This window comes from Ranitomeya variabilis, chromosome 2, assembly GCF_051348905.1.
Source record: "Ranitomeya variabilis isolate aRanVar5 chromosome 2, aRanVar5.hap1, whole genome shotgun sequence".
NCBI lineage: Eukaryota > Metazoa > Chordata > Amphibia > Anura > Dendrobatidae > Ranitomeya > Ranitomeya variabilis.
In genome coordinates, this window is record NC_135233.1 from 261,809,391 (window position 1) to 261,828,258 (window position 18,868).

The 18,868-nt window shown below is 42.8% G+C and overlaps 1 protein-coding gene across 1 annotated transcript in view; it reads left to right on the forward strand.

Annotated features, from left to right (window-relative positions):
• The window catches only part of AGPAT2 (1-acylglycerol-3-phosphate O-acyltransferase 2), a 40,179-nt gene extending 24,282 nt beyond the window's left edge, over positions 1–15,897 (forward strand). Inside the window, exons 5-6 of the mRNA XM_077284792.1 lie at positions 4,251–4,323; positions 13,759–15,897. Of these exons, the coding sequence (XP_077140907.1) occupies positions 4,251–4,323; positions 13,759–13,922 (237 nt within the window). The 3' untranslated portion in view covers positions 13,923–15,897. The remainder of the gene's footprint in view (positions 1–4,250; positions 4,324–13,758) is intronic.
• The last annotated feature ends 2,971 nt before the right edge of the window (positions 15,898–18,868 follow it).

Consider the following 18,868-nt stretch of genomic DNA (forward strand, 5'->3'; position numbering starts at 1 on the left):
CCAAAATATCATCCAGATAAACAATCAAAAATTTATCCAGATACTTCCGGAAAATGTCATGCATAAAGGACTGAAAAACTGAAGGCGCATTGGAGAGCCCAAAAGGCATCACCAAGTACTCAAAATGACCTTCGGGCGTATTGAATGCGGTTTTCCATTCATCACCTTGCTTAATGCGCACAAGGTTGTACGCACCACGAAGATCTATCTTGGTGAACCACTTGGCACCTTTAATCCGGGCAAACAAGTCAGACAACAGCGGTAAAGGATACTGAAATTTGACAGTGATCTTATTTAAAAGCCGATAATCAATACAAGGTCTCAAAGATCCGTCCTTTTTTGCCACAAAAAAGAATCCCGCACCAAGAGGGGAAGAAGACGGACGAATATGTCCTTTCTCTAGAGACTCCTTGATATATGAACGCATAGCGGTATGTTCAGGTACCGACAGATTAAACAGTCTTCCCTTAGGAAATTTACTGCCTGGGATCAAATCTATAGCACAGTCACAGTCCCTATGAGGAGGCAGTGCACTGGACTCAGACTCACTGAAGACATCCTGATAATCAGACAAATACTCCGGAACTTCCGAAGGCGTAGAAGAAGCAATAGACACAGGCAGGGAATCCCCATGAATACCACGACAGCCCCAACTTGAGACTGACATAGCCTTCCAGTCCAGGACTGGATTATGGGTCTGTAACCATGGCAGCCCTAAAACAACCAAATCATGCATTTTATGTAAAACCAGGAAACGTATCACCTCGCGGTGTTCAGGAGTCATGCACATGGTAACCTGTGTCCAATACTGCGGTTTATTTGCTGCCAATGGCGTAGCATCAATACCCCTAAGAGGAATAGGATTTTCTAATGGTTCAAGAGTAAAACCACAGTGCTTAGCAAATGACAGATCCATAAGACTCAGGGCAGCACCTGAATCTACAAACGCCATGACAGGAAAAGACGACAGTGAGCAAATCAAAGTTACAGACAGAATAAATTTAGGTTGCAAATTACCAACGGTGACAGGACTAACAACCTTAGCTATACGTTTAGAGCATGCTGAGATAATATGTGTAGAATCACCACAGTAGTAGCACAAGCCATTCCGGCGTCTATGAATTTTCCGCTCATTTCTAGTCAGGATTCTATCACATTGCATTAAATCAGGTGTCTGTTCAGACAACACCATGAGGGAATTTGCGATTTTTCTATCACATTGCACCGAATTAGGTGTCTGTTCAGACAACACCATGAGGGAATTAGCGGTTTTGCGCTCCCGCAACCGCCGGTCAATTTGAATAGCCAGTGCCATAGTATCATTCAGACCTGTGGGAATGGGAAAACCCACCATAACATTCTTAATGGCTTCAGAAAGGCCATTTCTAAAATTAGCGGCCAGTGCACACTCGTTCCAATGTGTCAGCACGGACCATTTCCGAAATTTTTGGCAGTACACTTCAGCCTCATCCTGCCCCTGAGACATAGCCAGCAAGGCCTTTTCTGCCTGAATCTCAAGATTGGGTTCCTCATAAAGTAAACCGAGCGCCAGAAAAAACGCATTAATATCAGCCAATGCCGGATCTCCTGGCGCCAGCGAAAAAGCCCAATCCTGAGGGTCGCCCCGTAAGAACGAAATAACAATTTTTACTTGCTGAGCAGAGTCTCCAGATGAACAGGGTCTCAGGGACAAAAACAATTTACAATTATTCACAAAATTCCTAAACTTAAACCTGTCTCCGGAAAACAGTTCAGGAATCGGTATTTTAGGTTCTGACCTAGGATTACTGATAACATAGTCTTGTATGCCCTGCACACGAGTAGCCAGCTGGTCCACACTTGTAATCAAGGTCTGGACATTCATGTCTGCAGCAAGCATAGCCACTCTGAGGTAAAGGGGAAGAAGAAAAAAAAAAAAAAAAACTCAGAATCTTCTTTCTTATAATCCCTCTTCTGCAATGCATTAAACATTTAATAAGGGCCTGGCAAACTGTTATGACCCCAATGGCGAGGGTCTCAGAGGAACGTGGAAGTCTGCAGAATACAAAAATCCAGCTCATAGGGCAGTGGTAGCTGGGTTGACCATATATCTACTCCTAACGCCAACACTAGAAGTAGCCGGGGATCATTCCTACGTTGATTCTAGATGACACGCTCCAGCCGGAGAATCTAGCTACCCCTAGTAGAGGAAAACAAAAGACCTTTCTTGCCTCCAGAGAAGGGGACCCCAAAGCTGGATAGAAGCCCCCCACAAATAATAACGGTGAGGTAAGAGGAAATGACAAACACAGAAATGAACCAGGTTTAGCACAGAGAGGCCCGCTTACTGATAGCAGAATAAAGAAAGGTAACTTATATGGTCAACAAAAACCCTATCAAAATCCACACTGGAAATTCAAGAACCCCCGAACCGTCTAACGGTCCAGGGGGAGAACACCAGCCCCCTAGAGCTTCCAGCAAAGGTCAGGATATAGATTTGGAACAAGCTGGACAAAAATACAAAACCAAAACAAATAGCAAAAAGCAAAAGGCAGACTTAGCTGATATAACTGGAACCAGGATCAGTAGACAAGAGCACAGCAGACTAGCTCTGATAACTACGTTGCCAGGCATTGAACTGAAGGTCCAGGGAGCTTAAATAGCAACACCCCTAACTAACGACCCAGGTGCGGATAAAAGGAATGACAGAAAAACCAGAGTCAAAAAACTAGTAACCACTAGAGGGAGCAAAAAGTAAATTCACAACAGGCTGGTCTATGACCATAATCATGTTCTAGAGCCAAATCGACAGATAGATGACAGTATTATTTACTGTTCAGTGAGCGACAGTGGCAGCCATATTGGTTGTAAATCTGCTTTCTTTTGAACACATAGGTTTATTTGTTCTGTCATAAAATTCATTAACATTTCATGATGGGGAATGTAGTACTGTGTGATTCTCCACAACTGAATCTTCCATGCAGGTACAGACTGGGGCTGAAATTCAGTCCTGGCATTTGAAATCACACAGGCCCATGTTGTCCCCGTCCCCAAGCACTAGATGGGGATATATTACTAACTAGATGGTGGCCCGATTCTAACGCATCGGGTATTCTAGAATATGTATGTCCACGTAGTATATTGCCCAGCAACGTAGTATATTGCCCAGCGACGTAGTATATTGCCCAGTCACATATGTCACGCCACAGGTTAAAAAAATAAAAAATAAACATATATTTACCTTCCGCAGGCGTGTTGTAGTTCTGTTGCCTGTGTGGGGTGCAGGCGGCTGCTTCCGGTCCCAGGGTGTGATGACGTCGCGGTCATGGCAGGTCCTTTTCGCGCAGGACCTGTGATGACGTCGCAGTCACATGACCGTGACATCATGGCAGGTCCTTCTCCCAGACCATCCTTGCCACTGGCACGTGCCGCTTGCATGGACCGGCCGGTGCATCGCTAGGAGCAGGAAAGGCGGCGGAAGGTGAGTATCTAATGATTTTTTAATTTTTTAAATTATTTTTAACATTAGATGTTTTTACTATTGACGCTGCATAGGCTGCGTCAATAGTAAAAACTTGGTCACACAGGGTTAATAGCGGCGGTAACGGAGTGCGTTACCCGCGGCATAATGCGGTCCGTTACCGCTGGCATTAACCCTGTGTGAGCGGTGACCGGAGGGGTGTATGCGGGCGCCGGGCAGTGAGTGCCGGGAGTATGGAGCGGCCATTTTCTTCCGGACTGTGCGCGTTGCTGATTGGTCGTGGCAATGGTCGTGGGCGTTTTGCCACGACCAATCAGCGACTTGGATTTCCATGACAGACAGAGGCCGTGACCAATGAATATCCGTGACAGACAGAAGGACAGACAGACGGAAGTGACCCTTAGACAATTATATAGTAGATATTACCCTGGATGGAGGAAAGCAAGATTTACTACAAGACCAATATTTCTAATGATACCCATGGCCTGCTGGGGTAAGTGACGAAGTCAGCAACTTTGTGCTCCATCACAACTCTTAACAGTATGGGTGTCTTGAGAACACCGATTCTGTTAACATAGCAGACAAGGCGGCCCATGAGCAGACAGGCCCATCTGGCATTTGCCAGATGGCCAGTCCAGCTCTGCTTCCATGGTTGGATTAGATACACGGCTCAGCAGACAGTATCACACAATAGGATTAGATACAGAAGTTAATTAATATTGTATCACACACTTTCTTGTTTTAGATTTCTAGTCACTTTAATTCTTCCTGGTTCCTTGTGCTTTTCTAGGCTCCCATCATCCCAGTGGTTTATTCTTCCCTCACCAGCTTCTATGACAGGAAGAAGAGTTTATTCACAGGCGGTATGTGACAAGACGCCAAGATTGTATGTGACAAGACGCCGAGATTGTATGACCAGATTGTATGTGACGAGACGCTGAGATTGTGTGTTACCAGATTGTATGTGACGAGACGCTGAGATTGTGTGTTACCAGATTGTATGTGACGAGACGCCGAGATTGTGTGTTACCAGATTGTATGTGACGAGACGCCGAGATTGTGTGTTACCAGATTGTATGTGACGAGATGCCGAGATTGTGTGTTACCAGATTGTATGTGACGAGACGCCGAGATTGTGTGTTACCAGATTGTATGTGACGAGACGCCGAGATTGTGTGTTACCAGATTGTATGTGACGAGACGCTGAGATTGTGTGTTACCAGATTGTATGTGACGAGACGCCGAGATTGTGTGACCAGATTGTATGTGACAAGACACCGAGATTGTGTATTACCAGATTGTATGTGAAGAGACACCGAGATTGTGTGTTACCAGATTGTATGTGACGAGACGCCGAGATTGTGTGACCAGATTGTATGTGACAAGACACCGAGATTGTGTATTACCAGATTGTATGTGAAGAGAAGCTGAGATTGTGTGTTACCAGATTGTATGTGACGAGACGCTGAGATTGTGTGACCAGATTGTATGTGACGAGACGCTGAGATTGTGTGAACAGATTGTATGTGATGAGACGTTGAGATTGTGTGTGACCAGATTGTACGTGACGAGACGCTGAGATTGTGTGTTACCAGATTGTATGTGAAGAGACGCCGAGATTGTGTGTTACCAGATTGTATGTGACAAGACACCGAGATTGTGTATTACCAGATTGTATGTGACGAGACGCTGTGATTGTGTGTTACCAGATTGTATGTGACGAGACGCCGAGATTGTGTGACCAGATTGTATGTGACAAGACACCGAGATTGTGTATTACCAGATTGTATGTGAAGAGAAGCTGAGATTGTGTGTTACCAGATTGTATGTGACGAGACGCTGAGATTGTGTGACCAGATTGTATGTGACGAGACACTGAGATTGTGTGTTACCAGATTGTATGTGACGAGACGCTGAGATTGTGTGAACAGATTGTATGTGATGAGACGTTGAGATTGTGTGTGACCAGATTGTACGTGACAAGGTGCTGAGATTGTGTGTTAGGCTACTTTCACATTAGCGGCATGCACTGCACTTCGCAATGCGACGTTGCAGCGCACCGACGCATACTGTGCAAGCGCCGCACAACGGGGGCAGCGGATGCTGTTTTTCAACGCATCCGCTGCCCCATTGTGAGGTGCGGGGAGGAGGGGGCGCGGCCGGAAAAGACGGGCACAACGCACAAAAAAACGTTACAAGCAAAGTTTTTTGGTGGCGACGGTCCGACGCAACCATCGCACGACGGTTGCGACGTGTGGCAATGCGTCGCACTGCGTCACTAATGCAAGTCAATGGAGAAAAAACGCATCCTGCAAGCACTTTTGCAGGATGTTTTTTTTCTCCAAAACGACGCATAGCGACGTGCAGTGCACAACGCTAGTGTGAAAGTAGCCTTACCAGATTGTATGTGAGGAGATGCCGAGATTGTGTGTTACCAGATTGTATGTGACGAGACGCTGAGATTGGGTGACCAGATTGTATCTGACAAGATGCTGAGATTGGTTTGATCGGATTGTATGTGTTGAGATGCCGAGATTGTGAGTGTTTGCATTTGATGAGACGCTGAGATTTAGCTCCTCAGCCTGTTTTGTGGGTGGCATCTGTTCTCCATCTTCCCTGAGGAGGTCTGGGGGATTTATCTGCATTCTGCAGCTTGTGGGGACATGATCACTGGAGGGACCTGCAGAGATTTATCTCACTCTGATACAGAATAATCCCAGGCTGTGGAGCCCTGGGGGATGAGCGGAGGATGATGGCTGCCCCCTGCTGGATTCTCAGACATATCACACATCCTTGTTTTCTTACCTGCATAAGATCTGCCCGGAATCTTTAACATTGATATGAGATTTAATTTCTGAAAAATTATTTGTTTGAGGTGCTGGTCCCATAAGAATGTTTGGGCAGTTAATAGGAGCACTACCCTAATGATGGCTGTAGATAGTGAACACATGATTGTGCAGCTCACAATTTGTTTTGCTTATATACAGTATATGTCTTCATCCTGCACAGACAGATCATCAGATGTAAACTCCAATCGTCCATAGAACTGTTGGATCCAAGGGTCATTACGGTCTGATAGTCCCCTGATGTACGAGTCAATGTCATTAGATATGTCGGCGGCACAAACCCAGGTCCATTTATAACTAGAAAGATGTCAATGTGTGTCCAGCTTCCCTGTCCATGTGGTGACTAAGCTGTGCAGTCCCTATTATTATTAATTGGCCTTTGGCTTGAAGCTGAGCTATGGCAACTTGAAGGGTGAACGATCTGTAGGAAGATCGATCTTATGCAAACCTAGACAGGTCCACAAGGGTCTTCTCCAATATTATCAAGCCATCAGGTTGCTGTTCTTCCTCTTCTCCTTGTTCCTTCTATTCTTACGACCATGATGTCCATCTCCAGTGATTGCTTTCTTCGTATGATGTGTCCAAGATAAGCAAGTCGTAGCTTGGTGATCCTTGCTTTGAGTGACGTCTGGCTTGATTCATTTCAATATTGATTTGTTTGTCCTTCTTGCCATCCATGGTATTGATGGCATCCTTCCCCAGCACCTCATTTCAAAGGCATTGATTATTCTTCTGTCTTGTTTCTTTATTGTTCAGGTTTCGCATCCATATGTTATTACAGAAAAGACCAGACTATGTACGAGCCGGGTCTTCATCATCCGTGAAATGTTTCTCGATTTGAAGACCTTGTCCAGTGACTTCATTGTTGATTTTCCCATAGCTATTCTCCTATTGACTTCCAGTGTTGTCGCTGCAATTTGAGTGATCATTGATCCAAGTAGGTTGAAGTCCTTTACAACCTCCAGTTCATGACCGTCGTTCTCAAATGTGTCTCGGTCATACCTGGCAGTAGTCAAATTCTTTATCTCCTTTGTGTTGAGTAGCTGTTCCATGTTCGAACTTGCCATCTTAAAGCTCCGTTAATATGTCCTTCATTCCATCTACGCTTCTTGGTATTAATGTTGTATCTTCTGTGTATTTAAGATTGTTGATGATTCGTTACGCCTTCTTTTTCTGCAAATCTAACCTTCCTGAAAATAGCATCTGCCTAGAAATTGAAGATAAATGGTGACAGGATGCAGCCTTGTCTGATGTCTCACTTTACTTTGAACCATGTCGTGTCGCCATGTTCCGTTCGAACTGTTGCTTCTTAGTCGATGTGAAGATTCTTAATGAGGCTGATCAGGTGGTTCGGCACATCCATATCCTTCAAGGTATTCCAATGTTTCTGGTGATCAATGCAGTGGAAGGCTTTGTGGTAGTGGATGAAACAAAAATAGATCTCCTTGTTGTATTTTTTGGTCTTTTCCATTATCGATCTGTTAGCAATTATGTCTCTTGTTGCTTTGCCTTTTCAATGTATCTGGGTGTCCACCCCCAGTGAAAATGATGCACAATAGACCGCACTTTAGCTCTGCCGGCACCATTCCAGTCTATGGCCCTGTCAGCGCATACTTCCAAAACGCATTTTGCGGGGGGGGGGAATGCACGAAGGTGTAAAACAGTGCAATGCGCAGGCGCCCTAAGGCCATATCCATGTTTGTAGGCTCTTCAGTAGTTACTTTGCTGCTATGATGTGACCCCTTTTTTCATGTACAGCACCATGGAATTAATGGTGCTATATAAATAAATAATAATAATAATGTATGAGCGCAATAGTCCGATCATTTCCATATTTGGTAGCATCTGCCTTCTTCCGAATAGGAATAAACACCGATCTTGTCCAGTTCTTGGGCCATTTACCAGTTGTCTATATCTGCTAACGCAGGTGTGTGTTGACGTCCACTGCTGTTTCATAATTATTGGGTCTATTGGAAAATTTAGTTTAATAAATGTAATAAATCTAAGAATTTATTAGCTCTATTGGAATATTGTCACATTCAGACGCTTTGTTGTTTTACAGAAGCTTTATTGCAGCAATGACTTTGGCTCTCTATCATTTCCAGTCTCCGTTTCTTCTAGTCCATTTCCACAGCTTGACTCTAATCTTTGCGGTCAAAAGTTCATGATCAATTCCAGAGTCAGATCCTGGACTTGTTTTCATGGTAATGTTTGGCAAACTCCCTCTTTGGTGAACACATATGTAGTCAATCTGATTCTTAGGGTTTCCATGTTCAGGAAACGCTGCGTTTTTGACGCAGCGTTGAGCAGCATGCATAAAAAACGCAGCGTCCAGATGTTACAGCATAGTGGAGGGGATTTCATGAAATCCCGTCTCCACTATGCAGTAAAAGACGCATGCGGCAGACCCGAGAAAACTCACATGCGGCGCGTCTTTTAAGAACGCAGGATGTCCTTAGATTGCAGAAAAAACGCAGTGACAGGTGCAGATTTGGTCAGGATTTTACCTGTATAAAATCCTGACCAAATCCTGAAGCAATCCTGAACGTGGACACATACCCTAAGGGTATGTGTCCACGTTCAGGAAACGCTGCGTTTTTGACGCTGCGTTTTTCCGCAGCGTCAAAAACGCAGCGTCCAGATGTTACAGCATAGTGGAGGGGATTTCATGAAATCCAGACTCCACTATGCGTTAAAAAACGCATGCGTTTTTGCCGCGAAAACGCATGCGCGGTGCGTTTTTTCAAAACGCAGCATGTTGCTACAATGAGCAAAACACGCAGGCACACCGCAGGTGACCTGCCAGTGACCTCAGGTGCAGTTTTGGTCAGGATTTTACTTGCATAAAATCCTGACCAAAGCCTGAAGCAAGCCTGAACGTGGACACATACCCTTATAGGCCCCATTCAGTGATGTCCATGTAGAGTCTCTGTAATTTTGTTCATGATGGACAGCTGATTTGTAGCACAAAAGTCAATGATTCTTCCTCCAGCCTCGTTTCATTCACTAAGTCCAAAGTATCCAACAATGATTCCATGTTTGCTGTGGCCCACTTTGGCATTCAAGTCCCTCATGATAATGAGTACAGTAGGTACGGAAAGTATTCAGACCCCTTTAAATTTTTCACTCTTTGTTTCATTGCATCCATTTGGTAAATTCAAAAAAGTTCACTTTTTTCTCAGTAATGTACACTCTGCACCCCATCTTGGCTGGGAAAAACAGAAATGTAGAAAGTTTTGCAAATTTAATAAAAAAGAAAAACTGAAATATATCACATGGTGAAAAGTATTCAGACCCTTTGATCAGACACTCATATTTAAGTCACATGCTGTACATTTCTTTGTGATCCTCCTTGAGATGGTTCTACTCCTTCATTGGAGTCCAGCTGTGTTTAATTAAACTGATAGGACTTGATTTTGAAAGGCACACACCTGTCTATATAAGACCTCACAGCTCACAGTGCAGGTCAGACCAAATAAGAATCATGAGGTCAAAGGAACTGGCCAAGGAGCTCAGAGACATAATTGTGGCAAGGCACAGATCTGGCCAAAGTCACAAAAAGAATGTCTGCAGTACTCAAGGTTCCTAAGAGCACAGTGGCCTCCATAATCCTTAAATGAAAGACATTTGGGACCACCAGAAGTCTTCCTAGACCTGACCATCCAGCCAAATTGAGCAATTGTGGGAGAAGAGCCTTGGTGAGAGAGGTAAAGAAGAACCCCAAGATCACTGTGGCTGAGCTCCAAAGATGAAGTAGGGAGATGGGAGAAAATTCCACAACTGCAACTGCAGCCCTCCACCAGTCGAGACTTTATGGCAGAGTGGCCCGACGAAAGCTTCTCCTCAGTGCAAGACATATGAAAGTCCGCATAGAGTTTGCTAAAAAAAAATACAAGAAGGACTCCCAGACTATGAGAAATAAAATTCTCTGGTCTGATGAGACGAAGATAGACCTTTTTGGTGATGATTCTAAGCGGTTTGTGTGGAGAAACCAGGCACTACTCATCACCTGCAAAATACAATCCCAACAGTGAAACATGGTTGTGGCAGCATCATACTATGGGGGTGTTTTTCAGCTGCAGGGACAGGACGACTGGTTGTTATTGAAGGAAACATGAATGCGGCCAAATACAGAGATATCCTGAATGAAAACCTCTTCCAGAGTGCTCTGGACCTCAGACTTGGCCAAAGGTTCACCTTCCAACAAGACAATGACCCTAAGCACACAGCTAAAATAAAAAAGGAGTGGCTTCAGAACAACTCTGTGACCATTCTTGACTGGCCCAGCCAGAGCCCTGACCTAAACCCAATTGAGCATCTCTGGAGAGACCTGAAAATGGCTGCCACCAATGTTCACCATCCAACCTGACGGAACATGGAGAGGATCTGCAAGGAAGAATGGCAGAGGATCCCCAATCCAGGTGTGAAAAACTTGTTGCATCATTCCCAAGAAGACTCATGACTGTACTAGTTCAAAGGGTGCTTCTACTTAATACTGAGCAGAGGGTCTGAATACTTATGACCATGTGATATTTTTCTTTTTTAATAAATTTGCAAAAATTACTACATTTCTGTTTTTTTTTTTACGTCAAGATGGGGTGCAGCGTGTACATTAATGAGAAAAAAATGAACTTTTTTGAATTTACCAAATGGCTGCAATGAAACAAAGAGTGAAACCTTTAAAGGGTTGTGAATACTTTCTGTACCCACTGTAAGTCTTGTTTTGGTGTCAGGTCGATTTTTTTTTTTAACTTGATTGTAGAATAGTTCAACATCCTCCTCGACATCTGTTGTTCGTGAGTGGACTTGTATAACTGTGACATGGATTGGCGATCCTTGCAGTCGAGATGACTGTATCACAGACTTCATTGTACATCAGGACAGTGCCGGACAATCTTCTGTTGAGAATAAAAGCAACACAGTTTCTTCTTCAGCTATCATAGCCAGAATAGTAGACCCAATATTCGTTTGACTGGAAATGTTTGGATTGAGTCTATTTTAGTTCGCTAACTCCTGCCTTGGTTCATGGTTCGTACTTTCCAAGTTCCGAACTATGATATATCTGCAGCTTTTGATCTTCCCTTTCGACCAAGTGATATCAGCACCAAGACGTCTTTGCGGCTTTGATTATGGCCCGTCATGAGCATTGCTCATACTTAGGTTGACCATCAGCTTTTCCATAGTTTACTTGTTATTTTTTTAAATTTATCTTTCTTACGTTTTGAAAAGGGAATACAAATGCGAACAGCAGGTACTAGTTGTGCCACAAGTAGTAGGTCAAACATGACCACATAACCATAACAATAAACAGTATTTCCAAAACATTTGAAAATGAAATGAAATAAATAAACGCAATCCAAGGTAGAGTCGCTGGTAGTACATTGGTTCACCATATTTTAGGATATGCTGGCGTGGTGACTCACACTTAAACATTAAGTCATTACATATTCATGGGAATTAACAAATATCATGTGAATTAACAAAGAGGGGTAATAAAAGAAAAAACGAGATGTTAAAACCAAAAACACAAATACACACAAAGACAAAGGAAAGTGGGGAAGGGTAAGAGGGCAAGGGTAACGTCAGAGAGGCTCCTGAAGTATAAACTTAGTTATCCCCTATAAGGTCAAGGTAATCAGCGAAAGATTAAAAACTCCAGCCAGTAGAATCATGTTTTCTAAAATTTATTACCGGAATTATTGATCGTGGAGTTAAGCTCCTCCATTAACATAATCTCATTTATTTTGGAGATCTGAAGTGAGATTGTCGGGATAGTGTTATTTTTCCATAGCAAGGGAATATTTGCTCTAAAAGACGTGATCAAGTGTCCCAGTATCAAATTTTTATATTTTTTTAAAGGGATGTTGCTGTGATGGAGAAGGACGAGAGCTGGGTCAAGGTCTGAGATAAGATCGGTGAATTTAAAAATCACTAGTTGTACTTTTCTCCAGAAAGGAGTTTACAGGTCCAAAAAATATGTAGTAGGTCACCCTCCTCCTCCCCACATCTCCAACTCTTTTGACTAGCATCTGGAAATATAGAGTGGAGGCGAGATGGGACCCTGTACCACTGAGAAAGCAGTTTATAGCTGGCCTCTTGAAATTAAGAGCTGATGGATGATTTATGTGTCAAGGTGAATATACGCCTCCAGTCATCACTCTTTAAGGTGCAGCCCAGATCTCTCTACCTTTGAGATTGGAAGCATGTTTTAGACTGGTCCAGCGATTCAATCAGTAGAGAATACGAGAATGACAAAGTATGCCTTAATTAGTCGGTATATGAATATTCAACTTCAAAAATTGGTTTATCGTTTTTTATAAAAGTTGGCCAATTCTCCAGTGTCCCAAGGGAGAAGTAGTTAAGAGACCCTGAAGATGTTCTTTTGAAGGCCACAAGTTTCCTTCTCCAAAGTCTGTCACTCTGAAATTACCTTTATTTAACCAGGACCGAAAAATGTCATTATTTAAAAAGTGGATTACCCAAGATATGGTACATAGAGGAATATAGGGGCAGAATTTATGAACGAACCGATTGATTATTGCATCATGTCAGAGTGGTCCCAATTAACGGATGAGTTTTGAGTGTAGAAATTGTAGATAAATCAAGCCAAGGGGTAGTTATTAGAGGGACGTTTGTAAAACTTTGTTGAATCAGAACCCATGCTTTCCCAGATCCATTCCTGTACCAATCCAGAGCTCTAGAGAGGTGATAGGCAATATAATATGATCTGAAGTAAGATAGCCCTATACCCTCTAAGGACTTTGGACGATACAGCGTGACCCTAGCGATACGTGGAGGTTTAAGCAACCATATGAATTTGGTAGGATCCACCACGAGACTCCTAAGGACGGACGAGGGACTGCCGATCAGAGGAGCCTGAATGACGTATAAAATGCGAGGCCTAGTTGCTTGTTGCGTGCCTTCCGACCTGAGGGTGCATCGTCCAGCACTATATCAAATTCCTTTAGTAGCACTCTCCATCATATCTTGGCATAACACAGAAGTAGATTTTCAGGCCTTTCTTCCGTGCAGTAATGTGGCACCTGTGAACAAGAAACACTAAATCAGTGTTTTATGTTGTCAATAAAAGCTGTCTCATTGCACAATGTCCAGCTGCCCATGCTGGGCAGTATGCTTAGCTTGGCACCTCAGTTTAAACCTGTCCACCCGGGGTGTCCCTATATATGCAGTCTCTATAGAGGTGCAATTCCTTTTCCATGGTCTGCAGACTTTGTTATTCTCCTTATATTCCTGCATCCGATCATGCCAGACACAGGGATACCAGCCTAGTCTTTACACGGGGCCTTGCACAAACCCATCTCTATCTTCTATAGCATGTGCCTGTTTTATTGCCACTTTTAAGTAGACCAGTCCCCTGGAGACTTTAGTTTCTATAGTTATTTACCCCATGACATGCTTGTTTTTTTAATTTTAGTTGCCTTATATTTTCAGGAATAATCAAAGTAGAAATCCTTCCGAAAATAGACATTTCAGGAGTGAAGGAAGAGGACATTGCAGACTTGACGGAGCGATGTTTCCATGAGATGAGGCAGGTCTTCTTCAGACTCTCGGGTAAACCTTATACTCCCATCAAACATGGCAATTCAAGCCAATAGATACAGTGATAACAGACTGAGACCCAGCCACCCTAGGACTAAAAATCAGAGGTGCCACCAAGGTCTTATGTACTACGGAAGGTACAAAATAATCCAAGCTGCTTCATTGCTTTGTGTGGAAGAAACATTGAAGACTTCATAATCTCACTGTGGTCACCGATCTTGGACCTGTTCCCTTCTGCAGGTAAAATATTTGGGACTTGACTGTAAGTCTGTATCTGTTGTATCAGCCATAGGAAAGGTTAGTACTGGTACCGTTATTCTGAAGTATTTTGGAGACTGAACCAATTTTGTGCACAAGTGGCCAAAAGTCACATTTCACCAGATCTGAAGACCTGCCAAACATTGATGCTGCCTGAAGACTGAGATCTCTGTGATGCCAGATGTTCCCTGGAGGAAAGCGGGGTTATCCCTTATAGTGTCAAATGTACATTTAGGGGCATGATTACAAGCACTGAGCGGAGTGAGGGAATCTCCAGGCACCAACCATTTATCTATGTTTTATTGTTTATTTAATAGACTATGTCATGGAGGACATAAACTTACTGAATAAGGCGCTGCTCTCTGCAGCGGCCACAGATTTAGACCTGTAACCCTAACCCCAATAAGACAAGTATGATTCAGTACTTGGGACTATGATTGCAGTGGCATTCACACCAATAGATAGCCATTTCCATATATGTACAAATATTTATCAAGGCTGAATGTTTATGACAAAAGTTTGTCACCCATTGGACCATTCACTACTAGTCATTGCCTTGTGTGGGCACCCTGAGCGTCTGCTGTACAGGCAGAGCCCTTCCCCGTGCGGAGGCATACATGCTTTATTTACAGTGAACCCGCGGCCCTAATGACAAAGTCTCAAGAGTAATGGTTTCTAATTACAGAATGAAGCTGTATTCTGTGTATCGTGATATTAATTGATTCCAAGTTATTAAGCTGTCTGCACTGCTCGTGCCAGTTCTTCTATACTTTATATATATATATATATATATATATAATGCCAAGGATTTGTTATAGTAATACGATCTTAAAGGGGAAATACACACACAGGAGACCATTCACATGTCAGACTGTACGAGTGGCCATGCAATGGGACTTTATTTTTTATGGTTATGGTCACACGAAGCAGGCTTGTTGGAAAATAGTCTGCAACCCATATCCATCCCATACATGTAAGCAGGGGTGTTACGCCAGGGCAGAGAGATGTTTGGTGTCTTACGCAAAGGGAGAGGTGAGGAAACAGGTAAAGGGGAGCCCTGATGATAGCACTCGCCTAAGGACCTTTCCTTCGTGCACCCTCACCTGCCTAAGCCCTGGCTGACCTGACATAAAGGGATCCTACAGTCTGCCTTCCTCAACCTCGCAGCCAAAACAGACTACCCAACCATCATCAGGAGCCAACATCATCAGGAGCCAAACATTAAAGCTTCACTTTTATGTCCAATGCAAGGACAGAGGTGCCCAGAAGTTCAGGCTTCCTTAACCCCTTTACACAGATGGGCAATCTGCGCTTGCTCCCCCAACATGCAGTGGATGCCAGCTACAAGCAGTGGCTAGAGCGGGGCTCTGATTGCTGCACCTAATCATATACATGTCTCTGTCAATCACATTTATATGATGCACTGGTTCCCCATTCACCCCGGAGGTATTTTTTTCACCATTTCATCTTATTTCATCTTATTTGCAGTTTTTTTTCTCCTTTTTCAGTACATTATATGAGAAAATTAATGCAATGTCAATAGGAAAATCAAAAGTTACAACTCTTGGAAGAAAGGGAGGGATAAACTAAAATGTGCCTGGTCCTAAAGGGTTTAATGGCTTCAAGGTCTGTAATGACATTACTAGTGGGGGCCTGTGGAATTGGGATACTCCACAATGGTTTCTGATAATTTAGTGGAGTCGATGACTTGTTTGTTGTTTGTAGAAAATGTTCATAAAACCAAAGTGCCTTTATTAAAGCAAACCAAACGCCGTTCTGTACTTTGTGTCTGCCTCTGTACATTGTCTCTGCCTCAGTACTTTCTCTAGGAGTATGTGCACATGGCACTTTTTTCATTCAGATCCGATCCATAATCTGCCTGAAATAATGTTAAAGAAACATTACAAAGAACAGACTATAGGCATTATAATATGAGGACGACTTGCTGGGCACATGTTCAAGCGTTGAAAAGCTTCTTTAGACAGATTAACATTTCCAAATACACAAAGTGGTAAAAGGAAGCGATGAGAAAAAGGAGATGTGTTCCCGCTTCTTTGAATCCAAAAATGTATTAAAAACTGCTTCTTAAAAAACCACGTGAATAGCAAAGTTCACATGACAAGATATAGTTACGTGTTTCAAACGCTCGAGGCGTCCTTTATCAAACTATACATGAACAGGTCCTATACAGCCTTTGTACAAAATGTGACCAATAAAAGAGTGATTTCATATCACATGACAAACATGCTAATCACATTAAAATTCCATGTGCAAAAAAAAAAAAGGGAATACGGGAGGGGACGCAAAGGAAGGGGAAAGAAACAAGAGAAAAAGTGTGAAATACTGTACATGAAATCATGTCATTACATGCATATACTTAGACACAAAAAGAAACAAATTAATAATGGAACATAAATTCCTTGTGACCATTCAGTCCCACAGGAAGGCAGGTTCCCAAATAAAAAAAATCCAAAATGCCTCTCTGGTCATTAGAAGTCTCTTGATGTTTCGTCCTCTCAATAGATGTGCAATGTGTTTTATTCCAGACATCCTAAATGAAGCAGTAATTCTTTGATGATAATGAATAAAATGCCTGGAGGCAAATGAAATGGCATGATATGAACCGGAAAGAGAAACAATGTCAGTTATGTGTTCAGAAATTCTGACCTTTAAATTGCGGGTGGTGCAACCTATATACATCAGATTGCATTCAATGCACTTAATAATGTATACAACATTGCCAGAGTTGCAGTTTATATATTGTTGAAGTTGGAGAATGTAAGGGTTGTTGCAGAATGTTTCCATGTTCTATATCTAGATCAGTGTTCCCCAACTTTAGCCCTGAAGAGCCACCAACAGGTCATGTTTTCAGGATTTCCTTAGTATTTCACATGTGATGGAATTATTGTCTGTGAAGGTGACGCAATTATCACCTGGGCAATACTAAGGAAATTTTGAAAACATGACCTGTTGGTGACTCTTGAGGATCGGAGTTGGGGAACACTGATCTAGATACTCCCAACCAAAGAAACCCGAATGGTTTAACCCCTACACCCCGAAGCCTGTTTTCACCTTCCTGACCAGACAATTTTTACAATTCTGACCACTGTCAGGTAATAACTCTGGAATGTTTCATTGGATCCCACTGATTCTGAGGTTGTTTTCTCGTGATATATTGTACTTTATGATAGTGGTAAAATTTCTTCAACATGACTTGCGTTTATTTGTTATGACTTGCGTTTATTTGTGAAAAAAACGGAAATTTGGCAAAAATGTCACAATTTTAAAACTTTTAATATTTATGCCCTTAAATCAGAGAGTCATGTCACACAAACTCGTTAATAAATAACATTTCCCACATGTCTACTTTACTTCAGCACAATTTTGGAAACATGATTTTTTTTTGTTAAAGTTATAAGGGTTAAAAGTTGACCAGCAATTTTCCATTTTTACCACAAAATTTGCAAAACCATTTTTTTAGGGACCGCCTCACATTTGAAGTGACTTTGAGGGGCCTATATAATAGAAAATACCCAATAGTGACACCATTCTAAAAACTGCACCTGTAACGGGGTCTACCGTGCTGGAGTACCTCTTTCAGTACCACCCCGTGGTTCAGGAGGTCCACTCAACTTTGGCTGGAGTCTGAATGAAGGACGCTGGCTGGAATTCCTTGGTTACATGGGCGCATATAAAAGATCACTGCTTCTCCACGTATTTCGAGTGTGACAACACTACTCACAGGACACAGAATATATCACACAGATAGAGGGCAGGCCAATTGAAAAGTGGCAGGCCAGACATACATTACAATCCGCAGGTGGCCGGAGCCTGCCGATATTTACTGTGAGAATTACAAAGGTGGGGGAGGTCAGAAGGGGGATATCTTGTCCCCTCTGCCCAGCGGCGCAGCCTGTGGGCTGATGCATTAGGGACATGCATCTCACATGGAACCTATTATGACTGCACAACATATTCTGGGTGCTGGGGGGTTCCGTAACAGCACCTGTCAAGGTACTCAAAATATTAATCCTTCAGGTGCAGTGGAAACCCCCACAAGTGACACCATTTTGGAAACTAGACCCATCAGGGTACTTATCTAAATGTGTATTGAGCACCTTGAACCCACAGGTGCTTCACAGAAGTTTATAACTTATAAATTTAACATTTTCATAAGGGTGACAGAAGAAATTGCTCCACACAATTTGTTGTACAATTTCTCCTGAGTGCGGCGATATCCGATATGTGGAGGAAAACACCTATTTGGACGCACGGCAGAACTTGGAAGGGAAGGAGCGTCATTTGATTTTTTGAATGCAAAATTTGCCAGAATAATTAGCGGACGTCATGTCGCGTTAGGAGAGCCCCTGATGTGCCTAAACAGTGGAAACCCCCCACAAGTGACCCCACTTTGGAAACTAGATCCCTTTGGAACCTTATCTAAATGTGTATTGAGCACCCTGAACCCCCAGATGCTTCACAGAATTTTATAACGTTAAGCCGTGAAAATAACATTAAAAAAATCACATTTTCCCACAAAAATCTTTTTTAGCTACAAATTTTGTATTTTCACAAGGGCAAAAGGAGAAAATAGACCCCAAAGTTTGCTGTGCAATTTCTCCTAAGTTCACTGAAACCCCACATGTGGTTGAAAACTACCTTTGAGGCACAGTGCAAAGCTCAGAAGGGAAATAGCGCTATATGACAGTGCAGATTTTGCTACACTTGTTTGAAGGTGAAGAAA